Genomic DNA, 16,350 nt, shown 5'->3' with positions numbered 1-16,350 from the left:
GTTTATTGTGAATGTAGAGATCACTCTCGCTTCACTCCTCCATCAGCAAAAATGGGTGTTTGTCTTAGTCTTATGTCCAAATGGGCAATTGCAGTCTGTTTTGCCCAACAGCAAACCCTTGTCTTCATGTAATGGCTTGTTTGAGGAAACCTTAACCCGCAGTCTGGAAGTAATGCTAAGCCGAGGATCTTGGTTTTGTAATCCCCACTCATTCTAGAAGAAAGGTGAAGCAGGAGCTATTTACACATTCATGGTAAACTGTTAATTAATATTTATATGGTGTGCAAATAAGTTCCTATGAAAGAGTTGAAATCTTAGTCTTTATAGTTGAATTATAATTTATTTATTTTTATTTTAAGGTTTGAGCAGATTCAAGAAATCCAAGTCTTGTTTTGCTTGTTTTGCTACTTGTTTTGCTACTACCAAATTTTAAACCACCTTTTTCCTTCACAGAGCAAATTCGCTTAAAGAATTTAAGAAAAGTGTATGGAAGATGCCTGTGGTATCGATTACGGTTGTTAAAACCCCAGCAGAATATAATTCCCACCATAAAGTAAGTATTGTTTATTATCTAGAATTTCTGTTCTGTTACTGTAGTTAATTCAATGTTACTTTTCAGTTGAAAATGTAATGTTGCTTTCTGTAGTATGATGCCGGACAATCATTCGTATTACATCCATAGGTCTTAGTAGACTTGTGGGTGGACTGACGGGATCATAACTATAAAGAAGCTATAAAGAAACTATAAAGAAGATCAAAGGTTGAACAACACATCATGGAAGGATTCCACTGGGAATCCAAAGTGAATGGTTTGGATCTGCAACTTTACTAAGGAATTATGCTCCTGATTTTAAACTGTGTTCTGGGGTTCTTAAGAAGTTTATTGGGGGTTCTTCAATGTGAACATAAGTAGCAGACAAACTTCACTGAAGGATGAGTTACCCATCACTATTGATATTATCTTTAGAAGTCTAGACACAGGGAGGTGTTGGGTGTATTTTAGGTGAAATTAATTATGTGAAATTATGGAGGCCTGATAGTTTACATGGATTTGGAATGTGATGCAGAACAATCCTACAGTCTTTTGTGTTTCATGGGGTTCCATGGACACCATAGATTTCTTGGCAGATGAGTGTGTGTGGAGAGGGTTTCCTTAAGAAGTATGAATTAACTGGTTTGAATGAATTTACTTCACTGTTCTATTAAGGCAGGTGTGCAGAGCCTTTGACCTCCAGATGTTGCTGAACTACAACTCTTATCCTTGACTATAGGCTCTGCTTGCTGGGGCTGGTGGGAGTTGTAGTTCAGCAACATCCGGAGTGCTAAAGGTTCCCCACACCTATATGAAGGCATGTATTGAGAAATCCACATTGGTTTCGCCTTCTTGGCAAGACAGCTTATATAGATGCTTCCACTTGGTCATCTGCTTCAGTGCACCACACACAAAACCCTTCCATGCTTGTGTTCCCTTTTTATAGAGTGCTACAGAGAGGAATCACATGCCCCATGATGGGCATTCCTCCACAATGAAAGGAATAGGAGTTAATAACTTAGAACTGAAGAGAGATGCATAAAATTCTGGGGAATGCTTATTCAGTTTGCATTGGTGATATTCTGTTCCCATTAATTATGAGAGGGAATAGCTCTGCGGTTTTGGCCATTGGGATTTTTGTCTGTGATACTGTCTTTTCCCAACATATTCATACAAACTGGTGGCATACATGTCTGAAATTCTTACTTTAATCTTTCAACTTCAACAGGAAAATAGTTCTGCTTGCTGGATGGGCACTGTTTTTGTTTCTTGCTTACAAAGTTTCCAAAACAGACAGAGAATATCAAGAATACAATCCATATGAAGTATTAAATTTAGACCCAGTAAGTAATATCCTTTACTATTTAATTTAGTTTTAATTCAGTTCGACATAAATGTACATGTACAGAATAGAATAATGGGAAGGTTAAAGTAGATTTGAACATGCTCAGCTGCCTAAATGTAATAATACCATATACACCTTAGTTATTTTTTCTGATTAAGCAGTTTATAAAATTTTATAAATAAAAAAATATGGGGCACATATTTACACATATATTCTTTCAAACAAGATTCACTATTCAAAGTGCTCTGTAAGTTATACTTATCAATAAGCAATAAAATGAAGATGGTAATGGTAGCAATGGCAGAAATTTGATAGGGGCATATCCTTCAGTCCTTTCCAGTCTGGGTTGGCAGTTTTGGACTGACATGACTTTGGTGGGCAATCCGTGCTTGGGCCTGGACAGGGAGGTTGTATACCCACTGATTCTTATGGGCTTCTCAGAATTCTTTGGTTCCACTGAACCTATTGGGACGAATTGAACATGATACTAAGGTGATCATATCATCAGGTCAAGTATTTGGGTTGGGGGAATCCCCTTTTCCTCCCACACTGCATACTGATCTGGGGTGGTCAGTTTGGTTCCAACTGAATAAGAGTCCTTTCAGCATATAGCTGTGGACATGAACCCTTTATGATACATCTTTGCCTTCACTTTGATTGTCTATTGAGTGGTGCTGAGAAATTAGAGCAGGTGTCTTAAGCGGTAGAAGTTCTCATTAATAGGTTTGATATAACCAACTTGAAACTTTTACCTTAATAGGGAGCAACTGTGTCAGAAATTAAAAAGCAGTACCGTTTGCTATCATTGAAATACCATCCAGATAAAGGAGGCGATGAAGTTATGTTTATGAGGATTGCAAAGGCATATGCAGCGTAAGTTTCTTAATAAGTTCTGTATATAGGATGGGAGGTTGATAATGCAGGCTAATACTTGTTGATACTTAACATCATGATCTAAATCTGAGTCACTTCATCATGCGACGTCAGCAATTGCTGCAGTAACAGCCTAATATTGCTTGTACTGATTCTTGTCTTACCCTAGCTAATTAGTATATCTCCTCCTAAATGAGTAAGTTGAAGTTGCAAAAAACCCAGCTTGTAAAGTAGATTAATATCATCTTCTAGCACTCAGGTCTATTGGTTTAGGAAATCTCATCTGATAGCTTTATTGTACTGATGCTTTGCTCATTTTGCCCCACCTTTACGCTCTAGCACTGCAGTCTCTGCTAAAATACTTTGTAAAACTCCAGAGACATGGTGCAAATTTGCATGATTTCCATAAAGTTGGTGGTAAATTTGGAACTCTGTGTAGCCCTTTGCTGATAAACTTCCCTTTTGTTTGTTTGGAATGAACATCTGGGTGGTCAAATAAGTTGTAGTCACTGAACAGCAGAGGGCACTGTTCCCTTAAGGAACAGTCAAGGAAGTATTGAGGGGTTTTCTAACATGCTTTCTGCCTTCATTTGCTAGTTTAACTGATGAAGAATCTCGAAAGAATTGGGAAGAATTTGGCAATCCTGATGGGCCACAAGGTAGACCTATAACAACTTCTCCTCCTCCTCCTCCTCCTCCTCCTCCTCCTCCTCCTCCTCTTCCTCCTCCTCTTCCTCCTCCTCTTCCTCCTCCTGTCTCCCTTCTGATTGGGTTGCCCAAGCCACTCTATATATCTATATCTATATCTATATCTATATCTATATCTATATCTATATCTATATCTATATCTATATCTATATATCAAAGTTTATTTAGTACTCCAACTTTTGTCCTTTCTGGTGGTGGTTGGAGTTTTATTCATTTTGTTCACTGTTACACATCTTTCCACCAACTGCACTTTCCCATACACCCAAATCTAGCATTTTTTACTGAGCCTCCCCCCCCCCCCCAACTTAATTATCCAAATAACCAGCCTGGAAAATTTCTACATGTTTTGCTTTGTGAATTGATTTTGATGGGTAAGAACCTCAAATGCAGTGTTGTCCAGCACTTAATTATATTAAAATACATGTAAATGAGTAACACTGACATAAATGATTGCTTTTGTGCAGGCAGAGATTGCAGCCATAATATGCAATACTTTGTATGTGCAGTTTCCTTATTACTCCAGTACAGTCACACATGGTGTTCTCTGCCTGCAAAGAACCAACTCGCTGTGAAGCTGTAGCCAGGGAGCTGGCAGTTGTATGGTGAGTTCCACTTGCCATGGCATCAGCAGCACTGGGAGCTTGCTCTGTAGGCATAGCTCTTCAGTAAGCTATTCAGCTGGTCTGAAACCAGATTGAAATGGTTCTGATAATGAGTATCATTCAGATGAGCTTGCATGGCAGCCACCTGATCACACTTTGGCCAAGAAGGCGATATTTGCAACTAGCCAATAGTTGTTACAATTTTCCACGTCTAAGGGAAAGTTCTTTTAGGAGCAATCTCACAACCTCCTGTTTCAAGGCAGCTGGGACTTGATTAGTTTCATAAAGGAGCATTCACCACTTCCTGGACCCAGCTGGGATTCTTTCCCTATACATAATTCTTTTTCAAGTGCTGCTTTTTTTTTTTTTTACACAAATCTGCTCACCCTTCCTCCTCCAAGTACCTTTTGTTTCTTGGTGCATGTGAGGGAGTTGAATGGAAAGGGCTAACCTAATCTCTCAAGCCATGCATCAGTAGCAAAGGATTCCCATGAGGGTTAAGAACCTGAGCATCAGCTCCCTGACTAGAACGCTAGAATATCCCAATAGTTTGTTCTGCACAAATGTGAAACTCTATATGTGACTGCACAGACGGTCGTTTCAAGAACTTTAGTTCCTGTTTTCCCAACATACAGGAAGTACTGGGATATTTTTTTAAAAAATCCACAATATATACAGCTTACACAAATGCATGAATTCATTTGAGTTTACTGTCTTACTATTTCATAACCTGTTTTCTTGTTCTCTGCAGCTACAAGCTTTGGGATTGCGTTGCCAGCTTGGATTGTGGATCAGAAGAATTCTATTTTGGTATGGTAACATTCTGTTCTCTGCCAGTTTAACTGTTCAAGCTGAAAACCACAGTGCAGATTACTTATGCGTATTCACGGGTTCTGTAGTCGTTTTCAGAAAGGTGACGATCCATGCATGCAGGATATTTATAAGCTTTGGCTTTTCTGTAACCAGCTGTGAGGAAGTGCTTATGTACTTGCCCATTCAGAGTTGTGGACTAGTTTTGTAAAGAGTTAAAATGCATCTAAAATGCTTCAGCCCTGGAATAGTGCACCCCTTGGAGTATTTAAAATGGTCTAGCAAGAAAAACTTAAGGTGGGCTTTCAGTACAAATCTTAAAATATCCTACTTGATTGCTTGTAAGTTTCTGAAATTTTTACTTTAAGTGCTCAGTGGTTTAGTCCTTCAAACACCTTAACATATGGCTGTAATGGTGATGACTGATTGCTCTATCTGTAATTACTTATGGCTTGGTCAGAATGTCTGATTTTCTCCCATTATATTCTTCTAGGTCCTGCTTGTTTATGGATTGGCATTTATGGTTATTCTTCCAGTGGTTGTGGTAAGTATTTAGGAAAGGGAAAAGGTGCATTTTGGTAAAAGCTGGGGCTGCAGGCTCACTGGGCTTACAACCATATTCCACCTGCTCATTTATTGGCCCTGCAAGCACACTTTTACAATGCAGAGTGTCAGAACTGGAGGCTATATTATTTTGACATATTTCAATGAAATTAATAGCTGTCACTTTTTCCTGTCTTGAATGTTTTAGGGTTCCTGGTGGTATCGATCAATACGCTACAGTGGAGACCAGATTCTCATCCGCACCACCCAGATTTATACCTATTTTGTTTATAAAACAAGAAACATGGATATGAAAAGTAAGTTTCAAAGCTCCAGTTAAAAGGGTGAATTGTTGAATTCTGCACTCATTTGACTGTTCTTCAGCGTTTAAAAATGTAACTCTTTGTGTGGATTGCCTAAGCATTCAATGGATCAATGTTTCAGTATGCTTAGGGGTTTCCTTTAGAATGCTGCTCAGTTCCTTCAGGGAGACATTGGAACTTAGGATGGTAAGTAAAGTGGTGCTGCCACTTTAGACTCAGGTGGAGATTTGCATGACTTAATGCTCTTCCTCCTATAACCCTCTCTTGCCACATATAAAGAATTAACACATCTGAGTGAAAGCTAGGCTAAAACAGTTTTCCGTGAAATACAGTTTTTAATGCAGATTTTTTTTTAGCAGTTATGTGAGCTTCTCCTTGCAGTGGTACAGTTCAAATATATGCCTGCCTACCTCAGTGAGAACTAGGCCCATTGTGGTGGCTGAGAAAACAGCTCCCGCCAGCTTTTATTGTATCCTGATTTCCTTGTCTGGAAGCAGACCTGCGGGCAGTGGGAAGGCATGCTAACACTTTTTTTTGGAGCTGGGCAACTGTAGTAAAAGGGTATTTCCAAATGCTTGCTTTGTATTTATATTCTGGTTTTCTTTGCAGGGCTTATAATGGTTTTAGCAGGTGCTTCCGAATTTGACCCGCAGTATAATAAAGATGCAACAAGCAGACCTGTAGACAACATTCAAATACCACAGGTTTGCTACTGCCGAGAAATGTTAAACTACGAGTGTTGGTGCCAAAATATTATTTAGTTAACCCCCTTCCGTTTGTTGTTTCAGCTAATCAGGGAAATTGGCAGCATTAATCTGAAGAAAAACGAACCTCCTCTTACCTGTCCTTACAGCCTGAAGGCCAGAGTGCTCTTACTGGCTCACCTTGCCAGAATGAAAATTCCTGAGACACTTGAACAAGGTACCTTGCTTGAGAAACCACAACAGCATAAGGCTAGAACTAGGCCTTGAAGTGGAGCATGTCAAGTCATAAGTTCTGGTCTTATCACTCTCTTGGTTTTTATGGCCAGGCATGTGTGCACTGTATTTTTTTTTAAAAAAGAAAAACCACAAAGGGATCCATATTCCATGCTAAGAAAGTGGAATTATGCAGCCTGATAAATACACTGAATAACTTACTTTCATTAGGCATCATTTATAGCTTTTAGTCCTGGAAACCATATTGCACATTTGAAATCTTGCCTCTACCCCTGGGCATATCAAAACCTCTCTGGCTTCTGAGGTCTGAAGCTGCACCAAGCAAAATTGGCTTCCCCACTCAGATGTCAAAGAGAGAAATAATTATACGACCTTCCATAATATCTGAAGGCAGCCCTGTATCGGGAAGCATTTCATGTGCTGTTTTCATTCTGTTGTGTTTTTGTATATTCTGTTGGTAGCTGCCCAGAGTGGCTGGGGCAACCCAGTCAGAGGGGCAAAATTGGACACAAACCAATTTGGAAGTTTCAGGCTCTCCTGTGGATGAAAGTGTCACAAACTGTGAATCTCTCTTTTGACCTCTTGAATCGGACTTCTTTGGGTTTTAGGGGTTTTTTTTTGGGGGGGGGTTATTACAGGGTTGAGAAGAGGTAAGTGTTGCAAATATATCACCTCTCACAACCCTGCTCCCCCCTTTTTTTTGCAGAAGGGAAAGGAAAAACACTTTCTCACCCACCTATGGAGTTCCTGTTGATTAGGCCTCCTCAGTGTCATTGCAGTATTATTTTGAAGTGCAGCATTTTACCTTTCTGCTTCTATCCATTTACTTAGGGTCACATAAAGGGGCACACTCAGACACTACTGGGTTGGGGAGCTAAAATGTCCCTCTGCTCTTGATAACTCCAACCATTAAAAAAAAACAAAAACCTGCTCCTATCTTGTCTAATTCATTTGGACACAATGGTCACAGAGTAGGACGGAGCTCCAAGGAAGGGACTTAGTTCAGTGTTAGCTCACCTGTTGGTTGCATGTTGAAGGTTTCAGGTTCAATTTCTGGTGCCTCCCTAGAGAGCTGCTGCCAGTTGGTGTAAGCAATACTAAACTAGATGGACCAATGGTCTGAATTGGTATGAGGTAGCTCCCTGTGTTGCTGTTGCTTGAAAGAGGCCATTTCAGCACTTGTTTGACAAGTTGCGCCTTCTACAATTCCCTCCCTTTTTATTAGCCTACACAGCAAAGGTGACTAACCTATGGCCCTCCAGATGTTTTTGGACTACAGTCCCAGCCACAAACACCGGTGATCAGGGATATTGTAGACCATCATCATCTGGAGGGAGGAGAGAGATGTACATACAGTAAAGCAATTGAAAGTGATCATGCTTTAGTTTTAGGTAAATCTTAAGTATAAGATTGTTCTAAAGGGTGACACGATTTTGAAAAAGTGGGATGGGCCACACATTATGACACTTCTGTCTGTATAAACATAAGGAACATATGGCAAGGAGATATTAATAGCAGTATAACATAACCAAAAAATGAGACGAAAGCTACACTGTGTGGCAAGATTTACCTTATATACAGAACTGTTGAATGTCTTATGTCTTGCAGATCAGCAGTTTATCTTGAAAAAGTGTCCTGCTTTGCTTCAAGAAATGGTTAATGTAATCTGCCAGCTAATCATAATGGCACGTAGCCGGGAAGGTAAGAATAAGCTTTATTACATTCCAGCTTGTAAAATATACCTTCACACCCTCATGAATTCTACAAGATATCGATAATTTCCCCCTCAGAATAATTTGTTTCTAGGAGATACAGGCAATTTATTAGGGAAATAGTTATAGAAAGAAGTAGCCAATTTTCTGTAAAGAAAGAGAAATTTTCTTATGTGAAGTTGGCATTTCATGTATTTTTTTTTTTAAAAAAGGCTTTTACTGACTTATGTCAAATCAATATCTAAGGGAGGTCTCCAACAAAGTAGTTACATTAGCCCAAAGATTTCCATTTGCACAACTGACCTTAACACCCCTCTCCTCCCCTTGCCCTTCAGAACAGATTTATGGGGTACAGAGTGTGAGGAGGGGGGAATTCTGTTGCACTACTAGAAGTCCTTGTGCTAATGGAAGTACTTCATACCACCCTAAATATTTATTTTGAAAATAAGATAATAAAGTGGGTATTAAACTGTGTTGCATTACTACACAAAACTTTGAAACAAAACAGTTTGTTTTTTTTTAAAACCAGTCTTCCCCCTTTTAATATTCTCTCCAGTTTCACTGAAGTATAGTACAACCTTAGAGAATTGACGTATTTAGTAAAAACGCTTGTTGTATTAATTCCTGAGTTACTGAAATGTCTCACTAACAGTTAAGTATACATTATTTTTCTCCTTCTCTCCCATTCCTCCAGAAAGAGAGTTTCGTGCTCCATCATTGGGTTCTCTGGAAAACTGCATGAAGCTTTCACAGATGACTGTTCAAGGGCTTCAGCAGTTTAAATCTCCACTCCTCCAACTCCCACACATTGAAGAGGACAATCTCAGACGGGTTTCTAATCATAAAAAGGTAAGGTTCTGTAGGTCATCAGGAGCCATGTTCAAACTAACTTGCTCTATCTATGACTTGGAAAAAGTTAATTCCACAATGCCTTGACTCCGTTACTTAATTTTCGAGAGTGTGCCACTGTTCATACTTTCTGTTTCCACTGTGATAGATGTTAGCAATATCAATAAATTATGTGGTAGTGGGTTTTATTTTTGGAAAATAGAATTTTTGCTCTTTTTTTTACCCAGTACAAAATCAAAACCATCCAAGACCTGGTGAGTTTAAAAGCATCGGATCGCCACAATTTACTGCACTTCCTTGAAGATGAAAAATATGAAGATGTTATGGCTGTCCTTGGCAGTTTTCCACATATCACCATGGATATAAAACCCCAGGGTAGGTGGTGTTCTAAATGTCCGCTCCTCATTATTTGGTATGCATTCATGGTGCACTTAATGATGTCTGTAGAATTTAAATTGTTTAGCCTTAAGGAATTGCAGATTTCCTGTGTTCTGTAGTCTTAGATTTAGAATTTGAGAAAGCTCTAGCTTGCAAGCCTATCTTGGACTGCCAATGGGTCCAATTTGGCCTACAAAGTCGTTTCTCCTTTGCCATGCCCACTTACCAATCAGAAGACATCATCGGGTAACATCAGTTGATGGGCAGAGAGTCCAATCCTGTGCCTCAGCAGCATATTTCCTGTGAGGAACACTCTGGTGAACCAAACACCTCTCCACACTCCTTGTGCCACATTCAGAAAGTCCCTTGAGTCTTAACTTTCAGTTGGATGGCTGGTTAAAGGTGCCAGTGAGGGCTTTAAGTTGCATTTTCAAGCTTCTTTTAAGATACTCTCAAGTAGGATTGCAGTCATAAATTTGACAGCTGAGTGAAGCTTATTTACAAGGAAGCTATTAAATTGGGGAAAAAACCAGTGTAAATTGATGTATCCTTTCACCCCTTCCTCTTCCTTCCCAAGTTTTGGATGACGAGGACAGCAACAACATCACAGTAGGATCGCTCGTTACAGTTTTGGTCACCCTAACAAGACAGACAATGGCAGTAAGTATTCTTATTTGCACACATTATTTTGGGGTTCAAACTTTCAAAAATGTATATTGAGCAAAAAAAAACTTACTTCCATCTAACTGCACATCTGGTTCATAAATTGAGCAGCAGTGGTCAATGATATGCCCTGAGTCATCACTGATGGCCAAGGACCATATTTCAGTGGTAGAGCCCCTGCTTTGCCTACAGAAGTCCCATGTTCAATCCCTGGCCTCTCCAAGTAGGGCTGGGAAAGGCCCTACTTGGAGACCTGAAGACCTCAGGACTGTCTGAAACTCAGCAGTACTGAGCTAGATGGGATCAGTGGTCTCTATATAAGGCAGGTTCCGATGTTCTCATGTATTAAGGGTCACTGAAGATAAAACACCAGAGAGAAGAAAATTTCAGATCTCACGTTCACATTCTTTTTTGTGCAGTCAGCCTCACATACTCAGCTGCCAATCATTTGGAAAGCAAGTGATTTCATGGTGGTTAACGAGTTTTGTAGACTGGATGTAGGATAATAATAATAATAATAATAATAATAATATTTATACCCTGCCGCTCTGGGCAGCTCCTAACAGAATATTAAAAACACAATAAAACATCAAACTTTAAAAACTTCCCTAAACAGGGCTGCCTTCAGACGTCTTCTAAAAGTCAGATACAGTGGTACCTCAGGTTACATACGCTTCAGGTTACATACTCCGCTAACCTAGAAATAGTGCTTCAGGTTAAGAACTTTGCTTCAGGATAAGAACAGAAATTGGGCTCTGGCGGCGTGGCAGCAGCAGGAGGTCCCATTAGCTAAAGTGGTGCTTCAGGTTAAGAACAGTTTCAGGTTAAGTACGGACCTCTGGAACAAATTAAGTACTTAACCTGAGGTACCACTGTAGTTGTTTGTTTCCTTGACATCTGATGGGAGGGCGTTCCACAGGGCGGGTGCCACTACCAAGAAGCCTCTCTGTTAATAACTAGAATCTTCATATGTTTGAGGAGTGAGCTAGTGCCTTGCCCATTCGGAACACTGAGTCGATCATGAATTCATGTTGTTGGTATTGTGAGACTAATAGACTTTGCATGCCTCCCTATTCAGGAAGTATTCGAAAAAGAGCAGTCGACCTGTTCAGCTGAAGAGCAGCCTGCGGAGGATGGCGTAAGTTCAGAACTAGTGGTTTTGGGTGACTATGTTGCATCTCAATGAGCTCCTTATGTTAGAAATAAATGGAAATACAGCTACATTAAAAGCATGCTCCTCTGCTGTTTGCATAAGCATCCCACTTAACCCTGTCTCACTTAACCATGGCTGTCAAGAGCAGTGTGATCGATGTTGGAAACTAGAGCAGATCTGCGCCTGCTAAATCTCGCGTGCAGCCACCATTTCTGATGATAGTTATGCAGTGTCTTGTCTCATCTTGGCTTGCCTTTCTCATTGCCTTGGCTTTTCCCTCCACCAGCTGACATGTAGCATGTGTTGTCCATTGGCACTGGGGAGGCTGGCTATCAAACGGAATGCTCTGAGATCCAGAGGTGTCCTGGCGGATACTGTTGCCCGAAGGCTTGCTACTTTGCTACAAACTTAAAAGGCTCTGAGGTTATCGGTTGTAACCTTGAAAGCAGCTTGACGTGGAAGCGTCCACTCTTGATGTTAAACCCTTGTTTACTTTGCAGCAAGGCGATGCTAACAAAACGAAGAGCAAAGGATGGCAGCAGAAGAACAAAGGGACAAAGAAGGCTTCAAAATCAAAGAAGAAGAAAGTTGTGAAAAAGAAGCCTGCACCAGCCCCTCTTCAGCAGACAAAGCAGCAGAAGCAAAAGCAAGCAAATGGAGTTGCAGGGAGTGTATGTATCAGCACAGATGGGAGTGGGGAGGAGCGGCTAAGCTATGGGACCTAACAGAGAGCACTGACTAAAATCCTTGGGAAAAGTAGAGCAGTGTTTAAGGCAGCCCTTTTAGAAGTCAAAATCAAGCCAACAAGCTGCATATTGTAGGCAGTGTAAAATCACCTTACTCAGGTTAGAAAAAACTCAGGTTAGAAAAAACAATGCTGTTATTCAGGATTCGAAGGCAGACCCCTATATCAGTTGACAGAAATTAATGTTGCTGTCCATCCTTATCTAGGACTCACAGAGCGGAGACGGGGGGGTGTATATATATTACATCACACACACACACATATGTTTATCTATGAATAAAAACTGCAGTATATCAGACTTTGATTTTAGATAGAATTTGATAACATGGCTTCATTTGTTTCATTAGGAAATATTAGTTGTCAGCCTTTTCGTAAGATTTTTCTAACTGTTCTTTGAAGAGATGGACATGGCTACAGCAGATGCCAGGAACCTTTCACCTGCGGGCCACTTTTGGCCTGTAAAGCCGTTTTCCCCAAACCATGACTGCCTGTCCCACACAAGACATCATCTGTGACATCATGTGTAGGGCAGGTAGAGACATGGCTGCCAGTGCAGTTGGGGGCATTGAAGTGTGCTGCTGATTTTGCATTGGCAAGAGAAAGCAGGTTTTGTCTTTACTGCCCATCAGCCGTTGGGTGATAGAGCTAAAGTCTACTGCATCGACTGCATGTGGCACTTTGAAGTCCCAAATCACTTGGCATAATTGTGACATCGAGTGATTGACAGGTGGCAGTCCTGCTTGCCTATCAAATTTGTCCTGCAGTGCTGAAAAGCCATCCATGAAATGGAAGGATTCAGTGCAGTATTTGAACAAATCTTCTGTTCCATCTTATGCCATCAGTGTCAGAGCTCTTGAGTACTGTTGTTAAAGTAATCACAGGATTGTCCTTTTTCTGTAGGAAGTTGTAAAGGAAGACGAAGATGAAGTTTCTGATAAAGGGAGTGAATCTGATGAAGATGACACTAATAGAGACTCTTTAAGTGACAAAGATGATGGAAGCGACAGAGACTCCGACAGAGAACAAGACGAGAAACAAAGCAAGGATGATGAAGCTGTAAGGCTCACTTGTCAGTGTGTGATGTCATTGCAATGTAACATCAATAATAGGATGGTGGTCGGCTGATTATAACCATGTGTACTGGGAAAACTTTTTTGTCGTTAAGAGGGCCGTCAGAGTTCTTGCATCTGTGAAAAGGGGGAAATGCTGTTTCTCAGCTAAGAGCATTGTTGAAGGGAATAAATCAAAGACTGCTAGTCATGATAAGCACTCCAGTATCAGAAGCAGTCTGCTTCTGAATATCAGTTGCTAGGAATCACAAGTGGAAAGAGTGCTGCTGTGCTTGGGTCCTGCTTGTGGGCTCCCAATAGATACCTGGCTGGCCACAGTTCATAAAATGCTGGATTAGATGGGCCATTGGTCTTTACCAGGACTGTTCTTATGCTGGAAAAACACACAGACGCACATTTGTATGCACGTCTCGATAATGGATGAGCTTCCTGTATAATTCCCCATATAAAATCTCCACTCTGCATTAGAAGCTATGATAGTACTGTATAGTAATTATTGCATTGCATAAGTTTGTGCACGCTTGGTTCTAGAACTAGAATTCTGGAAGACTGTGTCTCAGCAATGTATAGGCTACTGCTTATAAGTGTAGAGAGGACTGATGGGTGAGGAAAAGAATTGGGATATTGTTGATACGGAGAAAATCCATGCCTTGGTTGCAGAATATAAAGCTGTGAAGCTGGTTATTTCTGTAATAAGGAAATATGTTGGGGGATTTATTGAAAGATGGCAATGATAACTGGTAAGAACTGATTTCAAAAAACTTTGTCCTATCATCATTGTCAGTAACATTAAGATGTTTGTATTCCCATTTTCATTCACCTACACTTCCTAACACGTTGTGAAATTACTTTCTAAAATATGCTGAATACCTCTTCTCTCTCCATTAGGAGTGGCAGGAATTACAGCAGAGTATACAGCGCAAGGAACGGGCTCTCTTGGAAACCAAATCAAAAATAACCCATCCTGTGTACAGTCTCTACTTTCCTGAGGTCAGCAGATGGAGAGCTAAATAATGTTGCATTGAAATCATTCTCCTTTTGACAAGTTATAAAGCCAATTTAAGTATAAAACTTGATTCTGAAATTAATATTATAAAGCTTTTTTAAAAAGCTTTCATGACAGTTGTTCACAAAATAAGGGAGACCTGAAGACTTCAAACTCTGCAGTACCTGGCTATCTTTCTGCACAGCCATACTCTTATACTTCCCCCATTTGTTCAGGAGCAGTTCCCAATGTGTTGTTCTTGTAAAGTGGTATAGGAAACTGCAGTCTCTCGAGTTTTGCTGGGGATCTTGGCAATAACTTCTTTAGATATTCCATGCTGTACTCTCTGCAGGATGTTGAGCTGGGATTTGCTGAGGTTGTATCTTCTCATTAGACTACTAAATAAGCTATTTCTTGATAAGTGGAGCTAAGAACTGCACAGGTTGCCGTGGAACCTTGCCCTCATATTCAGTTCCATAAACATACTGATTTCTTGGCATGCTTATGTTTACCACCCATCTGCTTGAAAAGAGCATTGCCCACTCCACAGGTAGTGTGCCAGCTTAATCCAGACATGCACTCTATTCTATCAGTGATCTGCTTAAAAAGGAAACCTTTAGAACAGAAATCTAAATCTTTCTTGTCAAGCAGTGCCAAATATTGGGCAACATGCTTAGTTTTGTCTGACACTTAAGACTGCTCTGTTTCTTCAAAATTGTGCCAATCTCATTAATATTGGCTTGCCATATGAACAGTTTATTCTTTGTTCATCTGCCATGCGAGAGTGCAGAACTAGCCATTGTGATTAATATTTTAGTAACACAACAGCCTTTATTTTTTTGAAAACAATTGCTCTCTTTTTAATCCCTATTTAGAGAGTGTTTTGTACCATTGGGAGTGCAAATTAACACACATCAGTTAGATCTGTTTTGTGGAAATTGGAAACACTGGAATTCTGTTTACACAAAATTAAGTACCACAAAACTGAAACAAGCAGACCCTTCTATGAAAGGTAGAAATATTGACCCCTAACAGAGTGCTCATGGTCAGGATGCCAGCTGCATCCTCTTTGAGGTCACTATAACTTGTGGTGGGCTCAAGCAGGCCAGCTTAACTCCCTCCCCTCTCATTTTCAGTTTTTCAACCTACTAAAACTCCTGGAAGTCACAGAGAACCCCATCCCTATTTGGATATTTCTGGGAGGGGGGGCGTTGTACATGTAAGAACGGACACTTCACTGTTCACCTGAGCATTTGATGCCTGTCTGTTCCTGTTGTGACCCTATTTGGCTCAGTCATGTTGGCACTCAAACACCTGAGTCTACTATTAAAAGAAGCAAATAGATACCAAAGACGGACAGGACAGGCAGTACTGGCGTGGTCATGGAGACGACCCTGTTATGGACTCTCTAGATCTCTCTTCTTAAGTGGCGTTTAATCTAGGCAATTTAGGCCTAGTTATCTCAAGCAGTTGGTAAGGCGATAAATCGGTGTGCCAAGTATATTATTTATTATTAGTTTACTATTTTATTTTGTCTACTTATGCAACACTTACTAGATCTAAAATATCGAAATGGTTTACAATAAGGAGTCAGAGACTAAAGCAGTGAAGAGTCAAGGGGTCTATATCCCTTTGTAATGCAGGTGGCAGCTCTCATATGATTGGGCAGAAGATTCTGACACAGAAGACAAGCATGTAAAGGAAAAAGCTAGGCTTAGAACCCTCCTTCCCAACATCTAACTTTCTGTATTCATAAAGGGGCAATCCATATTGACAGCTTCTAACCTCAGTCTAAATCAGGCTTCCTCAACCTCGGCCCTCCAGATGTTTTGAGACTACAATTCCTATCATCCCTGACCACTGGTCCTGCTAGCTAGGGATCATGGGGGTTGTAGGCCAAAAACATCTGGAGGGCTGAGGTTGAGGAAGCCTGATCTAAATGAAGTAGTATAGTTGAGACCCAAACCTAGCACTTCATCTGTGCTTTCCAAAAACGTCACTGCCTAAAATGGCAATATTTTGACTCCCTGGTCTATATTAAGGGTGGTGAGGTGCAGCGAGGAAGAAGCTAAGAAAGCTTTCTTGGGATGAGCCAATTCAACCAAAGCGCTTGCAGCTCCT

The 16,350-nt window shown here is 40.4% G+C and overlaps 1 protein-coding gene across 1 annotated transcript in view; it reads left to right on the top strand.

Moving 5' to 3' along the window:
- SEC63 (SEC63 homolog, protein translocation regulator) overlaps positions 1 to 16,350 on the top strand; it is a 30,251-nt gene that overhangs the window by 10,589 nt on the left and 3,312 nt on the right. Inside the window, exons 2-18 of the mRNA XM_080998816.1 lie at positions 454 to 553; positions 1,761 to 1,875; positions 2,638 to 2,750; positions 3,348 to 3,409; positions 4,812 to 4,870; positions 5,364 to 5,414; positions 5,622 to 5,730; positions 6,346 to 6,440; positions 6,525 to 6,657; positions 8,283 to 8,375; positions 9,081 to 9,235; positions 9,463 to 9,610; positions 10,191 to 10,273; positions 11,355 to 11,414; positions 11,930 to 12,100; positions 13,075 to 13,230; positions 14,133 to 14,234. Coding sequence (XP_080854942.1) covers positions 454 to 553; positions 1,761 to 1,875; positions 2,638 to 2,750; positions 3,348 to 3,409; positions 4,812 to 4,870; positions 5,364 to 5,414; positions 5,622 to 5,730; positions 6,346 to 6,440; positions 6,525 to 6,657; positions 8,283 to 8,375; positions 9,081 to 9,235; positions 9,463 to 9,610; positions 10,191 to 10,273; positions 11,355 to 11,414; positions 11,930 to 12,100; positions 13,075 to 13,230; positions 14,133 to 14,234 — 1,805 coding nt within the window. The remainder of the gene's footprint in view (positions 1 to 453; positions 554 to 1,760; positions 1,876 to 2,637; positions 2,751 to 3,347; positions 3,410 to 4,811; positions 4,871 to 5,363; positions 5,415 to 5,621; positions 5,731 to 6,345; positions 6,441 to 6,524; positions 6,658 to 8,282; positions 8,376 to 9,080; positions 9,236 to 9,462; positions 9,611 to 10,190; positions 10,274 to 11,354; positions 11,415 to 11,929; positions 12,101 to 13,074; positions 13,231 to 14,132; positions 14,235 to 16,350) is intronic.

The sequence above is a fragment of the Podarcis pityusensis genome (assembly GCF_964106645.2).
Source record: "Podarcis pityusensis genome assembly, chromosome: 3".
NCBI lineage: Eukaryota > Metazoa > Chordata > Lepidosauria > Squamata > Lacertidae > Podarcis > Podarcis pityusensis.
Note: the sequence above shows the minus strand (reverse complement) of the source record. Positions and strands in the feature narration are given on the sequence as shown.